This window comes from Onychomys torridus, chromosome 19 (assembly GCF_903995425.1).
Source record: "Onychomys torridus chromosome 19, mOncTor1.1, whole genome shotgun sequence".
In the NCBI taxonomy this organism is placed as follows: domain Eukaryota; kingdom Metazoa; phylum Chordata; class Mammalia; order Rodentia; family Cricetidae; genus Onychomys; species Onychomys torridus.
Genome location: NC_050461.1, coordinates 33,511,905 through 33,538,134, shown reverse-complemented (window position 1 = coordinate 33,538,134; position 26,230 = coordinate 33,511,905). Strand labels below are relative to the sequence as shown.

General features: G+C 41.5%; 1 protein-coding gene across 3 annotated transcripts in view; it reads right to left on the bottom strand.

Annotated features, from left to right (window-relative positions):
- Window positions 1-254: 254 nt before the first annotated feature.
- The window catches only part of Myb (MYB proto-oncogene, transcription factor), a 37,468-nt gene continuing 11,492 nt past the window's right edge, over window positions 255-26,230 (bottom strand). Inside the window, exons 7-16 of one of the 3 annotated variants that reach the window (XM_036169013.1) lie at window positions 25,922-26,002; window positions 25,445-25,549; window positions 23,229-23,489; window positions 21,956-22,321; window positions 19,813-19,949; window positions 18,871-18,985; window positions 18,655-18,780; window positions 17,061-17,171; window positions 15,796-15,903; window positions 255-947 (exon numbers count right to left, since the gene is read on the bottom strand). In XM_036169013.1, coding sequence (XP_036024906.1) covers window positions 828-947; window positions 15,796-15,903; window positions 17,061-17,171; window positions 18,655-18,780; window positions 18,871-18,985; window positions 19,813-19,949; window positions 21,956-22,321; window positions 23,229-23,489; window positions 25,445-25,549; window positions 25,922-26,002 — 1,530 coding nt within the window. In that variant the 3' untranslated portion in view covers window positions 255-827. The remainder of the gene's footprint in view (window positions 948-15,795; window positions 15,904-17,060; window positions 17,172-18,654; window positions 18,781-18,870; window positions 18,986-19,812; window positions 19,950-21,955; window positions 22,322-23,228; window positions 23,490-25,444; window positions 25,550-25,921; window positions 26,003-26,230) is intronic. The other 2 variants (XM_036169016.1, XM_036169014.1) reach the window with 2 other exon arrangements.

The window sequence follows — 26,230 nt, the reverse complement described above, 5'->3', positions numbered from 1 at the left end:
CAAAAGGAAAAAGTATATATATAAAAATAAAAAAAGTCTTAAGTACTAGTGCATAGTTCGTTATCTAACACAAGGGTCTCTTTTCTTTCATCCAAGCTCTACTGCACCTCTGATACTAGCAGCATGTCTACAGGCTAAGACCATAGCAGCGAAACACATTTTTTTTTTATTTGGCATTTACAAAATTAAATTACTGAATAAAAATATAATTTTTTTATAAAACTATTTCATACAGTAATAATTTTTAAAGCAAGCTAACAAAAAAAAATCCTCATGAGTTGGTTTAGTCCAATAAACGTATTTCCAATGTTATTAACTACAAATGAGCTCTTACAGGCTCCATGAACTATTACTTGGTATTTAGCCAACATTCATGATAATGCTTTTACTGGTTCTTAAAAATATTTGTGTGTATGCTTAGTGATTGAGAAATGTGAAACACTGGGGTATTTCTTTGTATAAAACTTTTTAAAAAATTTACCATGGTCAAAAATACTGATCTGTTGGATCCTCTAAAATACAAATAAATCATTTTATTTTTTTTTAAATCTGATTACGATATTAACAAATGGTTACAATTCATTACCTAATAATTTAGGTAAGACTGCTATTCATTATTTTTTTTTAAAAAAATCCTTTTTAGTTGGGTGAAATCCAGTAAGATTTCATGCAACTAAAACGCACTTGGTGCTGCTCTCAACTGTTGTACCACAACAAAAATAGGTTCTTCTCTCAATCATGAAGAGTTCCGTGTTGAGGAATGGTTATCACATCCCTCAAGTTAACTTTAAGTGTTCTGAAAACCATAATGCTTTTCTGGAAATGTCTCACATGACCAGAGTCCGAGCCGAGAATGTGCTCACGTATTTTCGAGCCTGAGCGGAGACCGTCATCTGATCCTCTGTCTTCCCACAGGATGCTGGTTCCCAGGCACCACCACTGCAGGGCTAATGGGGGAGAGAGGGAGACAGCAGGGTCAGAGCAGGATGCTCAAAGGGGCATGCCCACCCCAGCAGGGCAGCCAGGTGGGAAGCTGTCTCTGCTAGGAAGCCATTGTCAGGTAAAATATGACCCACAGAACCAATACTTTTATATGATACAGCATCTTGTTACTGGAATGCTATGTGCCTCTTAGGCAGTTTTACAAGAAGGGAGGCAGGATTGGACATCATTCTCCAGAGTTCCAGGCTTTTACTCACTCCACAAACTGATGGGTGCTTGAGCCAATTACTTAATTAAGCCAATTAAACCTTACTTAATTTCTATAATGCATCAAATCCTGATAAAACCTACACATATTCATCCGTATATGTATATTTTAAAATTAACTTTATAATATCTATATCAGTACAGCTTTTTTCTTTCTTGCTGTATTGAAGGTCAAACCCAGAGCCTGGAATTCTTGCTAGGCAGATGCTCTACCACTGAACTACAAACCCAACTCCTAGATTAGCTTGATTTTTCTCCTTTCTTTTTAGCAGAGTCTTATGTATCTCAGACTGGTCTTGAACTCACTATGTAGCTGAGCTGACCTTGAACTTCTAATGTTCCGGCCCCGACCTCCCAAGTGCTGGGTCAGGCCTTCGTGTATTGCAGAGAAGTATTCTACCTATTATGCCACACCTCTAGCCCTGCTTTAGCTTAACTTTTAAAGATACACTGGAAGTCACAGGATAGAACTAACAAGGAACAATGACCAGACACAGTACTGGGGCCTGTGTATTCACAATCATACATGCACATCATACAGCCACCGCATGAGGCAGGCCCAGACAAACTTTAGTTGGCCTGGAAAATGAACCGGTGGGGTTGGAGATAGTATGCATGCAAGTGGCTTGGGTACCTGTCTCCCCGCTGTACCTCCTGACTCCTACTGTTTTCCCAGGTTGACTTGAACTTATGTACAATTTATGTCCCACTTAATTCCCAGGACAATTTACAGTGTTCATAGCACAGATATAAGTGTTTCAAAAGGTACAAAAAGCAAGATCACAGGGAAATGAATCAGCATGAAGATGGGGAAAGGTTGGCACACCAAATACGTCTTCAACAGCACAGTGTAGCTGATAAAATACTCAGAAACTTATATTAACTAAACTGCTTTGCCATTAGCTCAGGCCTACCACTGACTAGCTCTTACACTTAAACTCAGCCCATTTCTGTTCATCTATATGTCACCACGTGTTCCATGGCTTTACCTATTGCCTTTACATGCTGCTCCCTGGACAGCAGGCTGGTGTCTCCTGACTCAGCCTTCCTGTTCCCGGAATTCTCTTCTCTGCTTGTCCCGCCTATACTTCTTGCCTGGCCAATCAGCATTTTATTTATATAGAGCGATATCCACAGCAGTACAGTGCCTAGACATACCACTCAGACTCTGAGCTCCTCGGCAGCCATTTCAGAGAGGAAGACAAACATAAGGCCCAAGAGTGTAGGAAAAATACTATTCCTGGTGTTGACATCTAGCAGGAATTGTTTTCCATGGGACAAAAGAAAAGGAAGAAAGACCATCTGCAGGCCCAGCAGTGAACCACGGTAACCCCAGCATCTGAGTCAGAGGTAGGAACATCAGGATTTCCTGGCCAGTCTGAGCTACACAGTGAGCTCAAGGCCAGCAATGGACTACATAGCTACGCCTCATCTCCAACAACAAGCAAGGGCTTTGTCCTTTCTTCTAGTGTTTCTTTGGAGAAGTAAAATGCACACGTGGCTTTACAACACATAAAATCAGTCTGTGAAGGTTTGTGGTACCACAAGCAATCAAACAGGGCACGTGACACTGGGAACGCCACATCCAGAGAAACACTGCAGGGAAAGGCTAGTGGGGGCAGGGAGTTAGTGATTTGGACAGTGTTGGTGTGAAAGGATACAGAGAGGCCAAGGATGCAGTGGTTACACAGCAGCACTGAACAGACACTTGCCGTGTACTGCCCACACTCCCGTCACATTTTAATCTCACACAAAATACCCATGGCATAGCTACCCTATCGTAACCCCACCTGGTTCACTTACCAGGAAGTTAACATGGAAGACAGCACCTGAGCAACATGTTCCAGATTACACTGCTAAGAAACTAAAGGGTCTGAACTGAGGTGAAACACGGTAGCCCACCCGCCTAAGCAGTGTGTGATGCTGCTCCCGGCAGACCTCTTGCCAAAAACATAGTGAGGAAGTTGATAGGGAATTCAGGGGTTCGATCGCCAGGACCTTCCAATGCCCACAGAATCACTGGGTGTGGAGTGGGAAGTGGCAATACTTGCTGGCAAATAGCTATGCCAACCCTGAATGGACACCGCTGGCTGGGTGCCCAGGTTTCCCAGTTCTAAGGCCTGCATGCTGTGTTCTGACTTCCCTGAGCCACAGTCTCTCAGGCCCCTCTCCTACCTCCCCATTGACATTAATGGCAGTTAGGTGCACAAGTGTACTCTGTGTTCAGAGGCGCAACGTTTAACTTGACATCCCTACAGCAAATGGGTCATCCTACAGACTTTCAAGGAGTGGCGGCGTATCACAGACATGATCCAACAAAGACGGCCTGCATGCTAGGTTGGCTTCTAACACGAAGTCACACTTAATATTTCCCGAAACAATAAATTTAGTTACGACATTCTTTGAAATGGTTCTAAACCAGTGGCAGTCAACATGTGAGTCGCGATCCCTTTGGGGGATCGAACAACCTTTTCACAGGGGTCCCCTAAGACCACAGAAAACACAAATATTTATATTATGATTCATAACAGTAGCAAAATTACAGCTATGAAGTAGCAATAAAAATAACTTTATGGTTGGGGATCACCACAACACGAGGAACTGTATTAAAGGGTCATGGCGTTAGGAAGGTTGAGAACCGCTGTAAAATGAATGTCTCCTTGGACTCAAACGTGCAGACCAAACATACACATCTCTGCACAGCGCTTCTGTTCACCCAAAGGCCCTACTTGAGTTTTAGCTACTATTTGCTTGTTGGAGGTAAAGTCATCTAGTGCAGCACAGAAATACAGATGGACACATGAAATCACCTAAAATAACAAATTTTTTTGTTCCATGTCCACCTACTGAGTTAGTGCTTGTAGTCCTAGTAGCAAAATATGATGTATAATAATTAGGGAATGAGAGGCAATAATTCAATATGGTGAATCCTCTCCACAGAAAGCAGTAAGCAGTGCTTAGAATCAATGACCACACAGGCACTCAGAGAACAAAGAGAGGATCCTGAAAATCAAATGACCGATGAGGACGCCTAATGCAGTCCCTTAACCTAACGATATCATGTACGCAGATTTAAAATATACAGAGATATACAGTCACAGAAATATGTGTCTTCAACAAATAGAGGAGAAAGAGGAAAGAAGTGAGAAAATAAATAGAAGCTAAAAAGGATTATTTCGCTTCTTTGATTTTCTATTTTAAAAAATGTATTTTTCTACTCGGCTTCAATTAACATGGAATACAATTTCTAAACATGCAGATTAAGTGCCTTAAAAGTCCACAACAAAATCAGTTATGTTGCTTTTATTTATGCCTTCTGGTGATGGTCACAATTTGATCCTTTGTAGAATGGTACTGTGGGTGACTTAAACTGTCCACGTCTGCTCAGGAGTTCTTATTAACTTACATTCTCAAATTGAATATGATTGTGACATTTGACAAATCCCCTACATGATTATCTCCAGATTCATACTTTTTTCTTCCTCCAGGACTAGATAGCTAAGATAGAATCAATACATAAGGAAGGTGCCACATATTTTTCATGAGTACTTTGTGGGAACTTTTCAAATAATTAGCTTCTCCTACAATTAAAATATCCAAATTTGCCAGGTGGTAGTGGCATACACCTTTAATCCCAGCACTTGGGAGGCAGAGGCAGGCAGATCTTTGTGAGTTCGAGGCCAGCATGAGCTACAGCATGAGTTCCAGGAAAGGCGCAAAGCTACACAGAGAAACCCTGTCTCGACAAACCGCCCCCCCCCCCCCAAAACAAAAACAAAAACCTCAGCTCATGTCCTGAGGCTCAGAGCCTGGGGCTGGTGAGAGAACTTGGGACACCTGGGTCTTGGTGTGTACACAACGGAGTGCAGTAAGCTACTGTGTGCGAGAATCACCGCAGAGAGAAAGGTCGGGAGGGAGCACAGGCTCAGCAGCTCTTTCTGCCCTGGGAGAGCACACAGTAGGCACATCCCACAGTGAATGAGGACAGACAGGTGGCCACAGTGTGGAAGGGAAGCAAGGTCAGAGTGGGACACTGTGGTTGAAAAGGAGAGGAACTGTTCAGGCTGCCGTGACCGCCGCCTGTGTGACGTATTTGCTTTGCAATGAGGAAGAACCAGAGTTCGATTTCCAGAAACCGTGTTTAAAAAAGCCTGGGCATGGTAGCGTGCACTTGAAATCCTAGTACTAAGACCCTGGGGCTCATTGGCAGTCAGACTAGCTCACTTGACCATTTGGTGAGTTCCAGGTCAAGGTCTTAAAAAGCGGCAGTGGGTTTAGATTGGATGAACAGCATCTGAGGTTGTCCTCTAGCTACCACATACACACGTGTGCTTCTCCCAAACACACACACACACACACACACACACACAGACAGAGAGAGAGAGAGAGAGAGAGAGAGAGAGAGAGAGAGAGAGAGAGAGAGAAGAAAAAGAACAGCTTCTCTTTTTGTCTTATGATCTTGAACCCAGGACCCCACAGCAACCTCTCGAGCAGACAACAGCTCTGACAAAGGATGAGGCGCCTTAGTGTTAAGGACTATTTGTCAATACTGCCATCCAGGTCTGCGTGTTCTGGTTTTCACCCCCTCAATTTTTGCTTCATTTACTTTAAGGACGCTGCTAGGCATTGTGGACTTCTGCACATGGCTTCTTGCTCTGCTCCTAACCCATGGCGTTCTGCAGATGTCAGCCTGCCTGAATTCATTTCAATGTTAATAATCCTACCCGGAGAGTCACCTTGCTTATCCTGTAATGCATCTTCCATTGCCTCTGGGCAGAAGTGAACTATAAACAGTCTGTCAAAACTTTAACTGGGATATCCTGTTAAGGCACTTTGGGGAAAAAAAAAAAAAACAAAAAACACCCAGACCCTTTGCAGAAGCAGAATAAATGAAAGGAGACAAGACCACATCCACAGGTGGTTTTCTGCCAGAATTAGATTATCTTAGCATTTTCACTTAGACTCCAAATAGTTTTTTTTCCCCATCATGCTGAACAACTGCTAGCATTATTACATTCATATAGCAATCTCATACAGTATCTGCTGAGGTCAAGGTGCCTGGGAAACTGTTACACAATGTAAAGAGTTAATAAGGCATCTAAATGCATCTAATGTGTCTATACATATTTTTTCAAATTAAAGCAACTTGTGAGATGACATGTCTTTAATATTTTTAAACTAATAAGCATATTCCGATGGTGTCTAAAGAATCAGAAGTAAGAATTCTCTGATTCTATTTAATTCACCCAAATGAAATAGTACTTGCTTATCTTATCCTGAATGAAATCCTGAAAGTCAGAATTCCTTACCAGAGGGACATCTGTGCATGAAGGATAGCACAGAAAATTTGAGTTGTATCTTAAGTCAAGATGTTGCAAAGGTCCAATCAATGCACAATTACATGCTAACAACTTGAGAGTCCCTAAGTGAGGGCATGAACTATGCAGCTGGTGACTGGAAGCTCCCTATCCACCAGTGCCTCCATTTCCAGGCTAGACTGACAAGTGCCAGTGCAGAGGGTCCTTTGTAGTCATGGGCGTCTAGAGGTCTTCATTCCTACATTTTTATAGATGTTCCAATAACTCACAGCCTCCTGTAACTTGGGATACCCCAAGTGTTTAGAAGACTCTTCTTGGATACCTCCAAGTATCTGATTATTGATACCTAGATAATTGCCAAATTACTCTAAAGCGATTTCTCTTTCCTGGCCTCCCCAAGGCAGATTCCCTTTCAGTGTTTCTTCTAGGTGTCATCAAACAAAGCACGTGAAGAGTCCACGTCTTGGAATGACAGGGGCATGGCAGAGCGACGCGGCTCATCAGAGAGTCACATTTGGTTGGCCTCTCTCACTTCCATTCTAGAGACGCACACAGAAAGCTCACTTGACTTATATCACCTACTGAAAGCAGGTCCCCAAAGTACATCGGACAGTGACAAGACTTTCTGCCATTGTAAAGGGAAAGACAGTGACCAGATGGAGTACCAGTGATTACAAAGACACCCTGGAAAGGAACTCAGCAGCACCATAGACAAACAGATGCTCTGAGTGTACACTGTCCACATCTGTCTCCCTGCTACCAACACAACAGCACTGTAGACAAACAGATGCTCTGAGTGTACACTGTCCACATCTGTCTTCCTGCTACCAACACAACAGTAGAAAAGAAAAGAAAAGAAAAGAAAAGAAAAGAAAAGAAAAGAAAAGAAAAGAAAAGAAAAGGAAAGAAACCCAGTCCATCATCCCTTTTGTCTCCACAGTACCAAGAGGCCTGATTCTCTGGGTTTCTTAATGGTTGATCAGTCTCTTTCTTTTAGAGACCCACTAACAAGGCTCTGCAAGGTGAGGCAGGGAATAGTATGCTAGAAGGAAGTAATTCATGGCAGTAATTCAGAAAATCTGGCAAGAGTGAGTGAGACCTCTTTACCTGACTTTTAGTTAATTTATTATGATATATTTTTTAGATGAGGTCTTATATAGTGAAGGTTATGTTGAAATTTATGATGTAGTCACAGTTGACCTTTACTCCTGATCCTCCAGAGTGCTGGGATTACAGACAGACACTACCATACCTGGTTTGTGTGGTGTTGGATCAAACCCAGGGCTTTATATATGCTAGGCAAACACTCTACAAACTGAGCTATGTCCCTTTTAAAGGGCAGAGACTGTGTGCAGTTTTTCTCTAATAATGAATATCACGGAAACACACTGGCCCAGGTGCTGCCATCTTGCAAACAGCATCATAGCCATTTGATGTTGACAGAGACTTTAAGAGATCAGTGGAGGGTGCACTATGGTCCTCAATTTATAGACAAGAACAATGGACTTCATTTAATTTATGAAACCATCCAAATAGGAAGTGATGGGGCCCACAGCAGAGCCCAGGCTGTTACCTACATGAGAATTCATGACACTTCTGTGTAATACCTGTCACAAGAAAGGGTTGGCCTTGTTGTTTAAAAAATACACACATTCATAAACAAGTCATACAAAGATAGCACCAGCTGAAATACACTAACCCCCACCATGAATGCGCAAAAAAAAAAAGAAAAGAAAAGAAAAGAAAAGCAAATCTCAATCACTAGTTAACAGTCCTGTAAAATTCTTTGATCTTCTGAGAATTTGTTTAAGTAATAAAGACTTAAGAAATTTATTTAAACTCATTGTATGTTAAAAAAAAAAAAGAGTAAGACCCTGACAAACCAAGTCAGGAAATTAAAATTTAAGGCTGTCATTTTGTGGTTACAAAAAAAAAAAAAGAGGAAAGTGAGTAAGTAAAAAAGCATATAAACACAGCTTTTACACTTGAGTTTTAAATAGGAAGAAAAGGAAATTATAATTTAAGAGAAAAATCCAGAAGCTCAGGGAGCTTATAACCTGAGTATAGTTTTGAGTCTGGCAATATGAATGCCTACCTTGAGAAACATTTATTAGCACAGGGTATGTTTTTCAACCAGTAAAGGAAATTGAAAGCACACAGAAAAGCAAGCAAGTCTTCCTCCATAGAGGAGCTTTCTCTGGGCGTCTCCTCTGTCTGGTTAAACTCTGAGTGGTAGGACACGGTGGCCTCCTACAGAAAGTCTGACTTTGCTGCTCCAAACTTCCTAGTTTTCTAAGATGAATAAATATTCTCTCTGCTTCTCCATTTATGATCACTGTATACACATCTAGACTCCAGCCGGCTCCCCTACATAACTTGGGGGATAGGCTAAGTACTAATAAAGAAAACAAGAAAGTTTCACACCTCCTGAGCCACATGAAAGACACAGACACCAAAAGTGTCTCAAGCTAGTTATATGAGTTCATTCGCTTTTACAATTATAAAGTAAAAGAAAAATGTCTTAATAGAGAAAGAAATCCAGCAATTATGCTTATGCAGTTTTTAACAAATTCCTTCTGAAAACAGGATAAGAAATTATATTTAAGAAATAAATATCTGCCAGGCATAGTGGCACACGCCTTTAATCCCAGCACTCAGAAGGCAGAGGCAGGTGGATCTCTGTGAGTTTGAGGTCAGTCAGCCTGGTTTACTAAGAGAGCTCCAGGACAGACGGGGATGTTATAAAGAGAAACTGTCTCAAAAAAAAAAAAAAGGAAAAAAGAAAAGAAAAAAAGAAAGAAAGAAAGAAACAATTATCACATGGCTGTGTGCAGCAGCTCACAAAATTTTTATGCTTCTGTTTACTTAAATAATTTTTTTAGACATATAGATTAGGAGATAAGAAATAATCAGGCTGTTAAAGGCTCAGCTCACAGCCTAAACTATAGGAGACACAATTCACTGTGTCTCAGTAAGAACCCACATAACAAAATGCACACCCAGCACCTGGATTTTCGACTCTACAATTCCCTTTCCCAACACAGGATTCAGAGCATGTCAGGGGAAATAATGGATCCAAAGGAGAGGAAGGAAACAGGGCTAGGAACAAATAAATACAACTGAAAATTCAGTTCCGAGCCGCACAACTTTCCAGGAACCCCACACGACAGCCCAGCAGACATCACCACTGCTATAGCTAGATTCGGAGCGACGAGAAAATGTACCTCAACGAGTGAGGCTATTTCAGTGTTAATCAAACAAGTAAAATAGACAGCTTTCTTTCAACTGATAAAGTTAACTATGCCCTGGGGATCAGAATATTAAGGAATGATTGTTAAAAATGTATGATAATGGTGTGGAGTTGTATAGGGAAATGTCCGTTTTTAAAATAAGATGTTATATCTGGCCTTACATTAAATGCTTCTCAAAAATAGACAAACGTGGCAATTTGTTAACAACTGCTGAGAACACTATAGTTTCCACATCTCTGAATGTTTGAAATTTATCATAATAAAATTTAATACTTGTACTTTCTTGCATTTCATTTTCTCTCTCTCCTTTAGTGGTTCTGGAATGGAACCCAGGGCCTTGCACATGCTCAGTAAGTGCTCTACCATCAGCTATACCACATCTCAGCTTCCTGTATTTCTAACTTTGAAATGTCAAATGTTTTGCAGATAGGCATGTTTATTCAATAATAGTGTATATATTAGAAACAAAGGCATAAAGCACTCAGTATATGGACCTCAACATGATAATAACTGCTCTGTCTAAAAATTTGTTGTCATGATCAAGCCTAGGATTATTAAAACTAGGTTGAATTACACTTACAAATAATTACAAATATTTTACACTTTATAATTAATTATACTATATATGGCAAATATTTTACATTTTATAATTAATTACACTGCATAAGTGGCAAATGTTTTACAATTTATAAAACATTCAAACTGAAAATATTTGGGGAATTTGTTGTTTTGGTTGAAAGCTGGGCACAGCGAATTACAACCTGTAATCCCAACACTCAGGAGGCTGAGGCGGGAGGATCATCACAAATTTGGGGCCAGCCTGGGCTACACAGTATATATTAAGACCCCATTTCAAAAAAAATAAAAGTAAAACAAAATAATGAAAACCTTTGCTTTGACAAAAACATTAACACGGTTGAGCTCAAGACCAGTTTAATACTTAATTATTAAGGGTACAAATTAGAAAAGTTATAAGTTATAGACAACGCTCTTTGTTCAATGAGATGGTTGATAGCGATGATAACTTGACAAGGTCTAGAATCAGTCCAGTGGCAAGCCTTTGAGCATGGCTGGGAGGGGCTATCTAATTAGGGTTAGCCTTTGGGAGTCTCTGTGAGGAATTATCTTGATTGGTTCACTGCACAGGGGAGACACATTAACAAGGGCAGCACTGTTGCCTGGGCTGGGGTCTTGGATTACATACAAAGGAGAAAGCAAGCTGAACACCAGCGTTTGCTGCTCTCTGCTTCCGGACCGGATGTGACCGACACCTGCTGCCATGATGGATGGCATCCTCAAACTGTGAGCCAACACAGCACCTCCTTCCCTATTGTGCTTGTGTCTGGTTACTTCCTTCACAGCAACAAGGAAAGTGTGTAAGGCAGTCCAACAGCCAGGCCATTTAATAAGTGCACAGTATTTTCACCAATGGCATGTGTGAGAGATCTGCCTACCTACCGGAATCACCACCAATGGAAAGGCAGGAAATGGTAACATGTTTAAAAAATGAAATTACCATGAGTAAACAGTGAACCTCCCTATGCCCCATCCTTAGTGATTGCTTGTTTAATTTCAGTTACCTGGGGGCAATGGTGGTCAGATATTAGTTAGAGAACACAGAAATGAACATTCCTGGGTTTAAATGACCATCTATTACAGTGCATCATTATACCTGCTCTATTTCACTGTTACTTGCTGTTATTCCCACTGCCTAATTTATAAATTAGACTTTATGATAAGGTATGTAAAAACAGTGTATGTAATGTCTGAGATCAGCTGTGATTCAGGCACCTCTTGGGGTGGGGCGGGGGAAAAAAACACACTCTCAAAGGTGAGGAATGATACTGCTTAAATATTGTTGGATTGAGACAATAAGAACATTAGGGATGTATTTAGATAGTCAGGGTCACTTCATGTACCCCTCAATATTTATCATGAAATTCTGAAACAGTTTAGAAATCACATGTGTATATCAGAGGCTAGATGCCCATATCGACAGACTCATACTGGCTTTCAAAATGTTAATGGCATTAAAAATTCTGTAGTAGGGAGCTGGAGAGCTGGGTCAGGGGGTAAAAGTACTTGTTGCAGAAGCCTGGTGCCCTGAGTTTGGATTCCCAGAGCCCATGTAAAAGCCAGAGGCAGTAATGCACGCATATGTAATAATCCCTGTGTGGAGACACTAAGGTGGAGATTGGTGAATCCCCCTGAAGCCCTTGGGCCATCACCTGGCTTACACAGTGGTGAAGAGTCCCTGCCCCAAACAATATGGAAGGGTAAGGACTGACACTTTCAGTCACATAGCCTAGTTTTTATTAGTTTTTGTTTTGTTTTGTTTTTCGAGACAGGGTTTCTCTGTGTAGCCTTGGAGCCTGTCCTGGAACTCACTCTGTAGCCCAGGCTGGCCTCGAACTCACAGAGATCTGTCTGCCTCTGCCTCCCAAGTACTGAGTTTAAAGGACTGCACCACTACTGCCCAGCTTTTATTAGTTTTATATCTACCCCATGTTCAGCTCTGAATAGTTTGGCCTAACCACTGTTTGGTTAAGTAAAAAAAACAATAGGATTCAATTTTAGGAGCATAATCAAGAGTTTTCAATACATAAAATAATTAGTTACCAAATATACTCATATATTTGCTCTAAAGTTCAAAATGTTCCTTCCTTCCTTTATTTTTTTTCTTTCTTTTTCTTTTTTGGACATGTTCTCACTATGTAGCTGTGCTGGTATGGAACTCTCTATGTCAACCAGGCTGACTTCAAACCCAGAGATCTGCCTGCCTCTGCTTCCAAAATGCTGAGATTAAAGACTGCCATCTCATACCAGGCTACACTTTTCTACACTTCAGTAAACATAGGCTGAATCTTGGGCTAGGTTATAAAATATTCATGAAACTTAATGCAGCTTGAAGTACAAAGAGCACTAGTCAAGCTCTATGCTTTGGAAACCAAGGGCCAAGGAACAAAGCGAGGGTTTCCCTCGGCACTGAAGATCAGCTCTAGATAAAATGACTGCTCCTTGCTCTGACATCCTTTTAATCCCTTTCCCGTGTCCCACTAGGCCTGGATGAAGTGTGCTCTTTTCTTTATCTCCCCTACCTTTGTGGTACTGAGTTTGTACTACACAGAGCCAACTCAAGCGTGACTGCCTCAGGAACTGACTTTGCATAAGTATTGGCTTCCCCTCCCTCATACTCCTGGCCACACCCATCTTTCATCAAAGCAGTTAGTGTCTGAGGAAAGCTATAGAGAAGTGATACAATTGAGTGAATAAATAATTGGACCTATAACTCATCCAGTTGTCTGTATCACCTAAAAAGTGATAAAAAGTACCAACTTGATTTCTGCTTGTCTTGTGACCAAAGGGTGTGGTGTCTTAACATCAACCATGAGCAATGGCAATAGCCTGTATTGTTTTGGGATCTCTACACTACCTTTGATCAACATCTGAGGGGAATTATCCCAAGCCTAGCACTGGGCATTTTATTTATCAACCTATGCTTCTGAAATGAAGTTTGTAGGGTAACTTAATATATATACATATACACACATGCACATAAATTATTATATGGTATATATCTATATATAAATCACTATATGGTATATAAACTAGTAGGATTCCACATGGCTTTTTCAAACATCCTTAGTGTTGGTTGTCTTTCTCTTAACCCCACCCTCTATTGTATCCTCCCATCCCTCTTCCCACTTCAACCTCCCTCCCATCATCTCCCATTTTCCCCTTTATATCACCTTTGTTCTATTAGTCCCCTCCATAAGATCTGTCTTCCCCCACCCCCACCAATGAACCATTTCTAGATTCCTAGATTATACAGGAAATCCAAATTAAACACCCAAACATAAAGATTCCACATGAGATGTTTGTCTTTCTGGGTCAGCACTAACCAGGAAGCTTCCTCCATACTGGCTAGTTGTCATAGTACTGGAAGATGCAGACTGCCGAGAGGGAGTTGTGAACACTGTGAACTACAATAATGGCCCACATGACCCAATATACCCATGGCCGCAACAGTGGCACTGATGTTATGGGGGTAACCAACAGTTTTCTTATTAAATTTAAGGCTTACTTCATAGGAGTAAGCATGTGCCTATTATTGCAAGTTTGGTCAAGAACCCATGGTTCGGGAGTTCACAGGCCCCATATTTAAATCTACTACTATTATTCTGATAAATGGGCATAGCATTAAACTGCCCTCTAAATTCATATCTCTCTACAAATATATTAGGGAAGCTCTCAGAACTCATCAGATAAGTTTTCATGTTGGATGGTGGCTAACACAGAAACTCATAACTGGTTAACTCAGAGTCAATAGGTTATTGAATATAAAGAGTAAGTGACTGAGAAAGGCTCAGCTACAAACAGAACACCTGTGTCACAACTCTCTCCAAGACTCAGGAACCACCACAGATGAATGGGTAAAAGACCATAAGAGCCAGAGATTGTGGGAATCTGAAGCAAAATCGAATCTTCTGGGACTGACAGAACCATGGCACTCAAGAACTCACTCATCAGCTGCAGCTGACCGCACAAGACCAAGCCAGGCAACATTCTAGGATGGAGTGGGAAGGGGTTCATGAACTGTCACTCTTCCCTGTGGAGCTATGGACAGTTGTGGGCTTCTTGGGGAGGAAGAGTCAGTTTTCTTTAAGGGTGTGAGACTCCTGGCAGGTTGGCCATGCTGCAGTGGATGGTTCCACACCCAGAAGGATTATGAGTGGCACAAAGGAGAGTCAATAGGTTGTTGAATAAAACAACAACAACAACAAAGAAGACAGGAAGTTGGAACCAGGAAGGTGGGAACCAGGAAGGTGGGAGTGGGTCTCAGAGGAGTTAAGGGGAAGAGTTAGGGATGGCAATATCAAAATATATTGCATAAAATCCTCAAAGAAATAATAAAAACATATTTAGATGATATCAAGTATCACAAATACTTTAAAAAATGGGTTTTAAGAGTCTCACAACTTAGCTGCCCTCCCCCCCGCCACACACCACCTTTAATCCCAGCACTTGGGAGGCAGAGGCAGGTGGATCTCTGTGAGTTCAAGGTCAGCCTGGTCTTCAGAGTGAGTTCAAGGTCAGCCTGGTCTACAGAGTGAGTTCCAGGACAGCCAGAGGGGGGAAAAAAGATTCTTAGGACTTGGAGTGAGCCAGTAAACACAATGGTGGTAAGGTCCTATAAACAGAGATCTCAAAGTCTACCATCCTTTTACACTGCCTTTGAACTTACAGCATCAAATATGACTTCTTACTTCTAACCAGGCTATGTGCTTGCTCAGCTAGAGTTTCCCTCTGAGTAACACTGGAGGAATAGAGCAGGGGAGACCTGCAGCTGGCTGGGTGCTAGGCTCTTTAATGTTGGGAGCTGCTTTAAATAATCCGAGGGGACAAAGTTGCATTCTTATTTACACTTGGCTCAGGATTAATTTGGAATTGGTTGTATTTCATCAATACACCCTACTTCAGAGTTGCAAGGGAAATCTCTTTTGATATGAAAACTTGATGGCAGATGGTCCACCACAGATGATCTATGCAACACTGATGGCTGCCTTTTTGTTCTCATAGTCAAATGCATTGCAATTATTTTCTAACTAATTTCGTATTTCATTAGAAATCTCTAGTCTCTGAGCTCTTGGTTGCTTGATGACAGAGCATGCATAATAAAATTTCGAAACCAAAAAAAAAAACTATATAGATACATATTTTTAAGATTGTTTAAAAGCAGAAGGAGATACTAGCACAGTCTAGGGTAACTCATGATTTTAGTCTCAGTCGCAGTTAAAAAAGAATGTTTCACTTCATCATGCTCGGGGGCCCTGATTTGACAAGACTTTCCAGTGTCTCACATGAGTAGTAACAAAAACACCACTGGGTGACTTCCAGACACTCAGAAGTTGTTTTGAAACATCATTTCTTTATATCTAAAACATTAAAAACAATGTAGGGAACAGATTTTCAAGTACTGAATTTTAGGACAACAAATATTAATTAACAGTCATTACCTGCAAGGGACCCACCAAGGGCCTGTTTTTAGGTGCTGTGAATGCTTTGAGAACATTGTCTTCGTCTTCTGACACCGACGTCATTAAAACAGAGCTTGTAAGAATATTCTAAAGGGAAAGGAATCATTTGAAATTTCAATGGGGTGGGACAATCCAGGAGTGAACTAAACCTAAGTCTAGAGAGTAGATTACTAAGAGATGATATACATTAGCATGAAGAAATGCAAGTGTCTGCCAGAAATTCCTTCCTCTCTGAGCTAAAAGAGCCAACTCTACACTGGCTTCTCACCCATTGTTGCAAACATCACCAAAACAATAAAAATGCTGGAGGGTCCCACCTAATTCTAGGCATTGGCATGTACACAAAACCTGTCTACTAAATGAATTTATTAATCCATGCTTCTAAAAATAAGAGGTGTACTAATGAGAACTCTTTATGTTATATATAGGCACAGAAGTATTTGAGATCTACAAATCTCAGCAGTACAATACAATGGTGAAAGTGTGGCCTTTACAAACACACCCAGTTAAGTTTATGATATTGAGCAACAAAATCACTAAGTTACCCAGCGGCGCAGTTGATATAATGAAAGTGAAAATGTTCTCAACATTTTGAGGATTACAGGAATTAATTCAGCTAAAGCCCTTGAACTTGTACCTACCAGTCAGCACACACTGAGTAAATATTAACAATTTTCATTGGCTCTGATTGTTCATAAGATGTAGGAGACAGATGAACTGTTAGAATGTAATAATAACCAGAGCAAGGTGACAGAGCTTCTGCTTTGCATCCATGGATTGATTCACCAACCAAGATACTCAGAGAGAAAGGTGCTCTTCACACAGAATTTGCACACCACGTGAGTGAATCCGCAAGCGATTTAAAGTATTTAAGAGGATTGCGTGGGTTATATGCAAATACCGTGCCATTTTAATTAAAGAATGGGAACATCTGGTGCGGGGCCATTCTCCTGTGGCTATGGAAGAACTCCTATGGTAGGGCCTAGAATGCCAAGTATTTGCTACACACCAAGACTGACACTACCCTAGATACCCCATGGAACAAAACAACAGATTGCTTAACTAAGAGGAAATACACAACATAGGAGAAAAGGCAAATGCAAAAGAATCATGTGGCTGTGAATATTTACAAACTGGGTGACAATAACCAGTGAGTGCTGAAGGCACTGTGGTCTCACATGCCACACACAGGACTCCATGGGCCACATGATCACAGGAGAGTCAATGCCCAACCTGATACTTACCGGGGCATCTGCCACAGGAGATGCCTGAGCAAACAGCTGGGCACTCAGACTGCTCCCTTCCCAGTGGTTTGAGCAGAAGAAATTTCCTGCTTTATCAGTTGGTGACTCCACCTAAAAGCAAACAGGAAGTGCTTTGTTATGGAAGAGACTTCCAGGAAACGTTTACTCTCAGGTGTAACTTTCTATCTAGCCTTCTGAACACAAAGCCGGGCACAAAAGGAAAGGGACTTTGGCCTGTTGGAAATGGCTCTTCCCAATAAGCTAACGCTTTGATTCCTGATGGTTAAATTTCTTTCTGTTGGGCTTGGAAACTCCTATTCTCTAAGGGAACATGCCACTCAGGGCAACTTGAATCTATATTCTCTAGCCATGGTCATTTTATCTTAGAATAAACTATTTCTTAGTCCTTAAAACAGACAACAGGAATAAATCTGTCATCTATCTCCTGTCAGTCTGTCTGTCTATCCATCCACCCTTCCATCCACCTCTGTTGATATATCAGTCTGCCTCCATGTTAGGCTTGAAAGCTATCATATACTAAAACAAATTAGGTTCATTCCAGTTATGATTAAATCTCTGTTTCTCAAGGATCGTGCTATGTCCCACCTGTGACCTTCACTACAAATGGTTCTGTACTGTCTGTTTCTGGAAAGGACAACCATGCCTTTGGTTCAAAAGTTGGCTCTGGCCATCTTGCAAATATGTCTTTGTTTCAGGAGGTTGTTATGACTTACACTTGTTACGTTATGCCTATATTCCACTTCTGTAACACTGCCTGCCAAATCACCACTTGGAAACCCCCTACTCCCGAGCTATAAAAACCCTTATTTTCTCCTTGTGCAGTGTTGCCCTCTTGAGCCCTGTCTTAGGGAGAGACAGCCCAAGTACAGGGGGAAAAGAAATCTTGTTTTAATTAATTTGGCCATGATTCGGGTCTGTGGTGTTAGGATCCTGCTCTCACGCCGGCTGCATTCCTGCATATGTGCAGCTCGGGTTCTGGCGTCTTATGTCATCAAGGGGCATGGGCGACTACGTACCTGCTGCGCGATCACGCAATCACCGCCTTAAAAAGCTGGACTGGGACTCCCCCCACCCCCACTTCTTTCTGTTTCCTCTCTGCTCTGCTCCCTGCTTCCCTCCCCCTGCCAGGCCTGGCTCCTCCCTTCTATCCCCTCTTCTTTTTATTTTGTGGAGCTGAGGATCGAACCCAGGGTCTTGTGCTTCTTAGGCAAACACTCTACCACAGAGCTAAACCCCCAACCTAATAAAGCTCTTTATAACTCTGGTGGTCATGCCCGTGACTTTTCCACCGGTAACCAGCGCCATATACCCATCATGTGGTCTCTACTTGCATCTATGTGATTAACACGGTCTATCCATCATCAGTAATTTCTGAAGGTAGAACATAAACCTGCTGCCCCTTCTTCCCTTGACCCTCTCTACCATCTTTTCTGTATAAGGAGTTAATGGAGGTGAATTTCCAAATGGAAGACTAGAGTCCACAGCACGGCAATGCCTTTCAACTTTTTTTTTTTTTAAATGAAAGTCTTGTGTGAAAAGTGTTGCTGTCACTTAGAACTGATGTCAAGCTTACCTCCTGTTTGATTTTCTTCAGTAGTGGGGGTCCATTCTCTTGAAACTCAGCAACAACTCCCGATTCGTCAGATTCCTGCTTGATCACATCCTGCAGGTCTTCCACTAAGTGGGAGGGAGTCTGAGGCTAAGGGAAGAGTGGATATTTCTGGATCAGAGGAAACTTAATATCTACATGCATAAGCCCACTCAATCCAAGGACCTTTCTCGAACTTACTAGCATCTTCAGGGGACCATACTTGATTTCTTGAGCGGCAAGGGCATGTTTGAATGGCGTGGGCGTTCTCGGAGAGCTTTCAAGGATTGACCTTTTGATAGCTGGAGTTCTAAAGCTAAAGAAGAGAAGGTTCAACGAAATGACATGCATTGCTTCCATCGCCCTCAGCACATAACCAACAGCTGGTAGTGGCATTTGTTAAGGGATGGTGGATCTGCATTAAGTTATATTGCAGATCTACAAATATTTCAAAATACTATGTCCTAAGACTAAGCGCACTGGAATATTTCCCATCTGGATCTGGGTAATGACCAAAAGCACTGGGAATATCTGGTATCAACTTACAAATCAGCCTTATCAACTCCCTCAAATGAGGCCCAAACTAGAAAACATGGTAATGTCTAAAACTTTGCTTTTATTTGGAAGTAATAAGAATGCTTTTCTTTCAACTAATGTATTTCTTTTTAATTACTTAATCATCTGGGCTTTGAAATACACACACACATATGAATACACACACACACATTCATTCCTATGAGTATCTAAAAAGATCCTAACGTATATGTTATAAAAAAAAGAAAAAATTAGATTAAAAATATAAAATGTAAACTATGAACCGTTCTCAAGTCTATTCTATTCTGAATGCTTTTTTTAAAGGACATTGAAAAATACTGGGAAGAAAAACAACTGGATGGGAGCACTGTGTGAAAACCACTGCTGCGTGCATTTAGAGCACACTCCGAAAAGTAACTAAGCTCATTTCTGTCTTTCTTCCCTGGTTAGTCGGAACCTGCTCAGGACCTAGTCACTGTGGGAATGCCCAGGATGCACACAGTGAGTGAATGATATGAGTACAAGCGTTCGGACTTCTGGGACTGTATTTTCATTAATGTAAATAAATAAGATAAACTTTTTTTTTTTTTAATTGAGCTGAGCACTTACATGGAATTTTCCTTCTGGGGTTTCCCAGTCTGGTCTCTGTGGCACGGTGTTGTCAGTTTGTGGCCACTGAGAGGAGTGGAGGATAAAGGGGGCACATCTAAGCCCGAGTTTTCATGGTTGCTGGAAGTGTTTAAGAACTAGACACGGAAGGAAGGAAGAAAAAAATAACTTAGATGAAATAATGAGTCTGTGCTCACCCCAACCTGAAGCCAAACCCAGATAGCAAGCAAGGATACTCTAGTGACTCATGACCCCAAACACTGACAATGCAAAGAATCATGCCGTGTTGATGAGGATATTGATTCCCTTCAACTAAGCAGCCAAAATTTGAAGTGTTGTTTATAAGCAGCAAAAGTCTAGGGTCAAAGCTAAAACCTTGCAAAATTCAAAGCAAATCTTCTCCATACGTGACCCTCGCCATTAAAGAGACTGGGATGTGCTCTTGACTAACATTAAAAAGATTATTATTTTACTCCTCCTTCATATTTAGTTTTCTCATTTTGGGTTTTGTCTTTTGTTTGTTTGTTTGTTTTTTGGGTTTTTTTTTTGTTGTTGTTGTTTTTTGAGACAGGGTTTCTCTGTGTAGCTTTGCGCCTTTCCTGGAACTCACTTGGTAGTCCAGGCTGGCCTCGAACTCACAGAGATCCGCCTGCCTCAGCCTCCCGAGTGCTGGGATTACAGGTGTGCGCCACCAACGCCCGGCCAGTTTTCTCGTTTTAATGCTCTAGTGACTTAGAGTAATATTACATAAGGTTTGCATTATGTGGAAACTCACTGAGTAAGAACCTATATCTCTCAGAATCCTGATATTCCCAAGAAAAATAGGTTTGGGAAGACTAATTGGATCTTAACTCCTGGGAAGACCCAATACACATCGGCACACTTAAAACTCTCAGGGAGGTCAGGCCTAGTGGCTGCTCCCCGGAGACATGGTCACTCAGAGGCAGGAAGGTTTCTAGAGTCCAGGAGTATGAGGCAAGCCTGGGCCGCATAAAGGCTCTGTCTGCAATTTGGAAAATTAAAAAAATCCAAACCAAACAGAGTTTGAGGGGGGAGCTCTAGTAAAGAAGCCTTTTTAAAACATTGAGTTAGCACTCCAAACTTTTATATCTATCTAGATTTCTTCCCCCTGAGAGATCTATTAGGTCTTACAGAACTCATTTCACAGAGCACCGTTTAGGAAAATATGGGAGAAAAAAACCCAAAAACAAAAACCCTAAATCTGTATTTCAGTGGATGGGAAGATCATTTGTCTATACTTAAAGTTCTTTGTAAAACATGTCCAGGAGTATATATAGCTCAGTGGTAGGGCACTTCCCTAGTATGCATACGGCCCCCCGGTTCGCTTTCCAGAACCACAAAAAAATAAAGTAAAATGAAATATAAAACCCCCAACAGATATAACTGGGGGGAAATGTCTTACAGAGCCAAATTGTCTCTTAATTATAATTTGGGAACACAAGGCTCTGCTAAGCATTATAACGTTCATACCTTAAGAGCGCTATATGAAAATAAGAATATTCTTTGGCAAACAGTGCCCTAGTAAGATGCCCTGGAAAAATTTGAAAGAACCAATGTTGAAAATGTTAAATTAGTTTGCATAAGCATCTGTTTCTCATTGTCTCCCTAAACATTTCCACTTCCAGATAGGTTATGATGGTTTCGTTTTCTCATTATAATCCAAATGTTATGTAACCATAATTTGGTTCCCTCCTCCCCGGGGTCAGTAAATCACTTAGTAATAAATGAACAAAGAGGCAGAAAACTTGTTAAAATTTAAAGAGGGAGGGACGACATGGGGGACGAGGAGGGGACAGAAATGTCCCGTTCTAGTGGAGAAGGAAATGAAAGTACATCTCATGCAACTATCTATCTTCCAAACCACCAAGAGTCAGAGAGAGAGAGAGAGAGAGAGAGAGAGAGAGAGAGAGAGAGAGAGAGAGATGTGACAGATCCATCCTTCGGCCTGCAGCCAGCCTGAACTCAGAGAGGCCATCTGCAGTCACCCCAGCTAGATCCGATGCAGAATTAAATCAGCCAGGACAGCGGTCATTAGTGATTTGTTCAAGAGATTAGTCTCTAATTATCAAGGCTCAGGTGTCTGCTGAAAATTAGCAACAGCTGTGCAGAAACTGTGGTCTACCTGAGTGGGAGAGAAGGATAAGCCTTTGACAGGGGAACGCTTGGGAGTTGAGCTGCTGATGTCAGCAAAGAGGAAGGAGCTAGAGTCTCCCGTGGCTAAGGGGCTGGCCTGGCCCCGCTTTTTTCGAAGGATGACCAGTGGAACAATGCTGTGTCTCGCAAGAGGTAAGGCTTTAACCGGGCCAGGGGATGCCTCCTGGCTCAGCACTGGGCTGTTCACCCTCAGGCCAGGGTCTCCTGAAGGTCTAGTCCCATGGCCCTCTCTTTGCTGAAGCTGGAAGGCTTTGCCTGTGTGCTGTTGGCTACGTGAAAAAGCTGCTTCTTCTTCAGAGAATGCAAAACTGCTGAGATCACACCATGAAGAATCCTGAAACAATGTGGGAGGCACAGAGCTTTGAGACAAGACGTGTGCAGGTGAGGAGAGCCACCATCACCCAAAACACAGCACTGAGTGAGAGATGCCGCAATGCAAGAAAATGCTGGGCCTGTCTGCTGGACTTCCAGCTCACCGGTCACAGTGGTCCAGAGGTGACCTTACACATCTCCTGTGGGGAGCTCACCCACTCTCTTTTGCATGCAATTTAAAGCAAGCAGAAAACCTTTCTAGATGATACATTGTGGCAATAGCTAGCCCTGTCCCATGTGTAGGCAATACATGCTTTTTAACCAACTAGGTGACCAAGAAAAGGAACTGTTGGTTGAACTTAAAATTGTTTCATTGAAGATGGTTTATTTCCGTGAACCAATGAGACTGTTAATCAACGTTCAGTATTCTGTAAGAGAAAGCTACGTCCCACCCCTTGAGTTGAAAGGCTGTCTTAAACTCCAGGTAAACATAATTCCAAATGTGCTGCCCCATAACAAACAAACAAACAAACAAAAACCAAACCAAAACAACAAAAACAAAACAAACAAACAAAACAAAAACAAAAAAACAGCAACGAAAAATTTCTAGAGAATCACAAAGAAGTAAGCAAAATACAAGAAATTCTGTTTAAAAATAGCTTATCCTGAGCCCTTCTTGGAAAGTCAGAAATTCATTATTTTTTAAAGAAATTCCCATTTGGAAGGCAAAGTATGGAAAGCTGCCTCTTGTGTGGATAGCTTAGGAAATCAGGCTGCTGAGTGAAATGGGATCGCCAAAACTATGGTCCTTTCACTTTATGGGAACATAGGCCCAAGGCATACTTGCTATAGCAAATGGCAATGACTTATGATATCGGTTCTCAATTCCTCTTCCAGCAACAGTAACGCGCCTTAGCAATTCCACTTACAGAATCTATAAATTGAAGTGTTTCTGCAAATTCTAGGAGATTCTTAACGTTATCCAGAATGGTGCCCTGGTGAACGATCATGCACCTGGCTGGCGAGGCGCTTTCTTCAGGTAGAGAGCCAGGATCTGCAGGCAGAGAAGGAGTGGAGGAGTGGTGGTGTTCTCCCAAACAGGAAACAGGTGCACTGTCTCCATGAGGTCTGGTCTGGTCCACAATGGAGGTGCTGTGCCACCCGGGGTAGCTGCAAGTATGGTTCTGTGTCTGAGGAAGGGGGTGTGTAGAAATAAGGATGGGAGAAGAAAGGAAGAAGAAACTTAGCAACAATGTTGCACAAGGTATTAGATGCTGTTGGAGGCAAGATAAAAAAGTAGTTGCTTCATCCAAACTCAGGCCCCGCCAGACAGTTGTCAAGATGTTTCCTTTCTGACTGCTTTGCAATAGCCCTCTAGTTTATACCTACACGATTGCTTCAGCTGCCGTGATGTTAGTCCAGTGTAAAACCTGGGGACTGCTAGAAAATACCCAAGTCTTAAGAGTGTTTTAGAAATCCATTTGAGTTTTAATTTGCAAGCTGCCCATGTTTGCTCTGACTTAACAATGATCCTATTTGCATTCAAAGCCCTTGAAGGGATTTGATGGTTAGAGCTGCTTTTATCTGTACATATCCTGTTGCTTCTATTCTCTCTCCCTCTCTCTCTCTCTCTCTCTCTCTCTCTCTCTCTCTTTTCTTTTAAGGCTACAGGTTGCACTGACGCAAGGTGGGGCTGCAGAGTGTATGGGGTTAGGAAAGTAGATCAAGTTAACAGAAATACCCTTATGACCATGCAAGAGGAGAAATTGCAAAATATTAATTAAAGTTCAAAAGTGGTTGAACTCCCATGTGCATGCTATTTTATTATTTAACAACAACAAGAGAAAAGAAATTTCACCTTAAGAATCTCTACCAGGTATCGATTCTCTCATACTCACTGTTTGGGTAAACTACATATGCTCCAAAGTGCAAGCTGCTTTTCCAGTTTGCTGCTGCCCAATCAAGGATTCAGAAATGGCCCACATGAGGGTTAGTGCTGTAGCTCAGGGGAAGAGTGCTACCTAGCATGTGTGAGGCCCTATGTGCAATTGTCAGTCCAGAAAAAAAAAAAAAAAAAAAAAAAAAAAAGGTCGGGGTGGGGATATTGGGGAGATGTCTCAGTCTGAAAGGTGATTGCTATGCAAGCAGAATAATCTAGTCTAATCCACAAGCACAAGCACGCACAGCAGTTCAAGTCTGTAACCCCAGTGCTGGGGGGTAGAGACAAGCAGAATCTTGAGCTCATTGGTCAGCAAGCCTAGCCAAATGGGCAAACCCCAGGTTTCAAAATAGAAAAAAAATTTTAAAAAATTAAATTTTGAGACCCTGTTTCAATATATAAGGTAGATGGCCAGCAAGATGGCTAGGCAGTTAAAAAAAAAAAGAGCCCATGGTAGAAGGAAAGAACAGATTCTGGAAAGTTGTCCACTTACCTCCAAAAGTGCATGTGAGCATGTGTGCACACACAGACACAAAAAATTTTGATCTACAGATCTATCAAGGAAGACACTTGATGTCAACCTCTGGCCTGGACACATGTATGCACATACAACTGCATGCACATGTGCGCACACCTATGAGAACATGTATGTGTATACAGAAACACACTATCACTACCAATAGGAATGGGCCTCACAGCTTTCATACATGCAAATGAAAGATAGCACCAAATATTTGAAGAAGTGGCTTATGTATATATTCCTTTTTTTACATGTATATATGAAATATGCATCAAATTGATTTTGAGATCGTAAACTATGTAAATATGGACTAAGAAAATAACAATAAAAGAAAAAGACTCAAGCAAATGAGCATGTATATAAAGCTTTGCTAAAGGGCATAAAATGAGATTGTTCAATCATTTTATCTTTCTTAGTCTTCAAATTGAGGAACATCCTTTTGAAGGAAACAATGGGATGGTGATGGTCACAAGTGGGTACTGTGGTCCCGTTATTAAACAAATGGCTACTTCTGACTCAGTTAATGCACATTCTAAGACTAACAGACTTTCATTAGTAGCAATTTCTGGTGTGAGCATTGTTAGCGGATACACAGAACTTGGCTGACACAGTCTTTGCAAGAGGAGAAACAGGATATAGAGAAGAGTGCTGAGATGAAGCTTCCCATCACACGCTAACACTCTTACTGGTAACGTCTGCTGTCCTTTGAGCTCATTTTCCGTTGACATCAGGAGCAATTCTAATTCCTTTATTCGCTTTTCTTTCTCGGGGTCTTCATCGTTATAGTGTCTCTAGAGTTAGAAGCAGAGAAAGACAAGGTCTGAGTGAGGTACCTTACACAGCCCAGAGAGCTTCCATGTGGAACCGCCCCCACACAATTCACCATCACTTGCTCAAAGTAATGTGGGACTTAAGGCAACCAGGAGAAAGCAGAGGCCACAGCACATGCTCAAGGATGCATCAGAAAATTCCAGAAGCCACCATTGGTAAATTGCTGTCCCAAAGTAGGTCCTCAATGCTGTTAGCTTTTCTTTTATTTTCTTTTCTATTTACAATCTTTTCTATTACAGATTGTAAAATATGTGCTTATGTGGAAGAAATAAAGTATTCTTTAAAAGCGGTGTCTTGCTCAGCTAACGAGTTTGCCCACCAGGCAATCTCACCTGTATGGCTGCAGCAGCTGGCTGAGGGACATTGACTATATTTACATGCAACGCTACAGGATATGGAACGTGACTGGAGACCTAGACCAAAAAGCAAGACAAAGACCAAGTCATTCACACTTACAAGTGCTTCGGGGGACTCATGTGTTCTGGGACCATGGAGGGGAAAAGCGCTTGATTGATAAAGGTCACCGAATGATTCAATAACCAAAACAAAACTTCTCTAACTTGAAATTTAGCCAGGTATTTATAAATGGCTAAGTAGTTCAAGAAACAGGGAACAAAGCCCCAAGAGTCTTTCTATCCCAA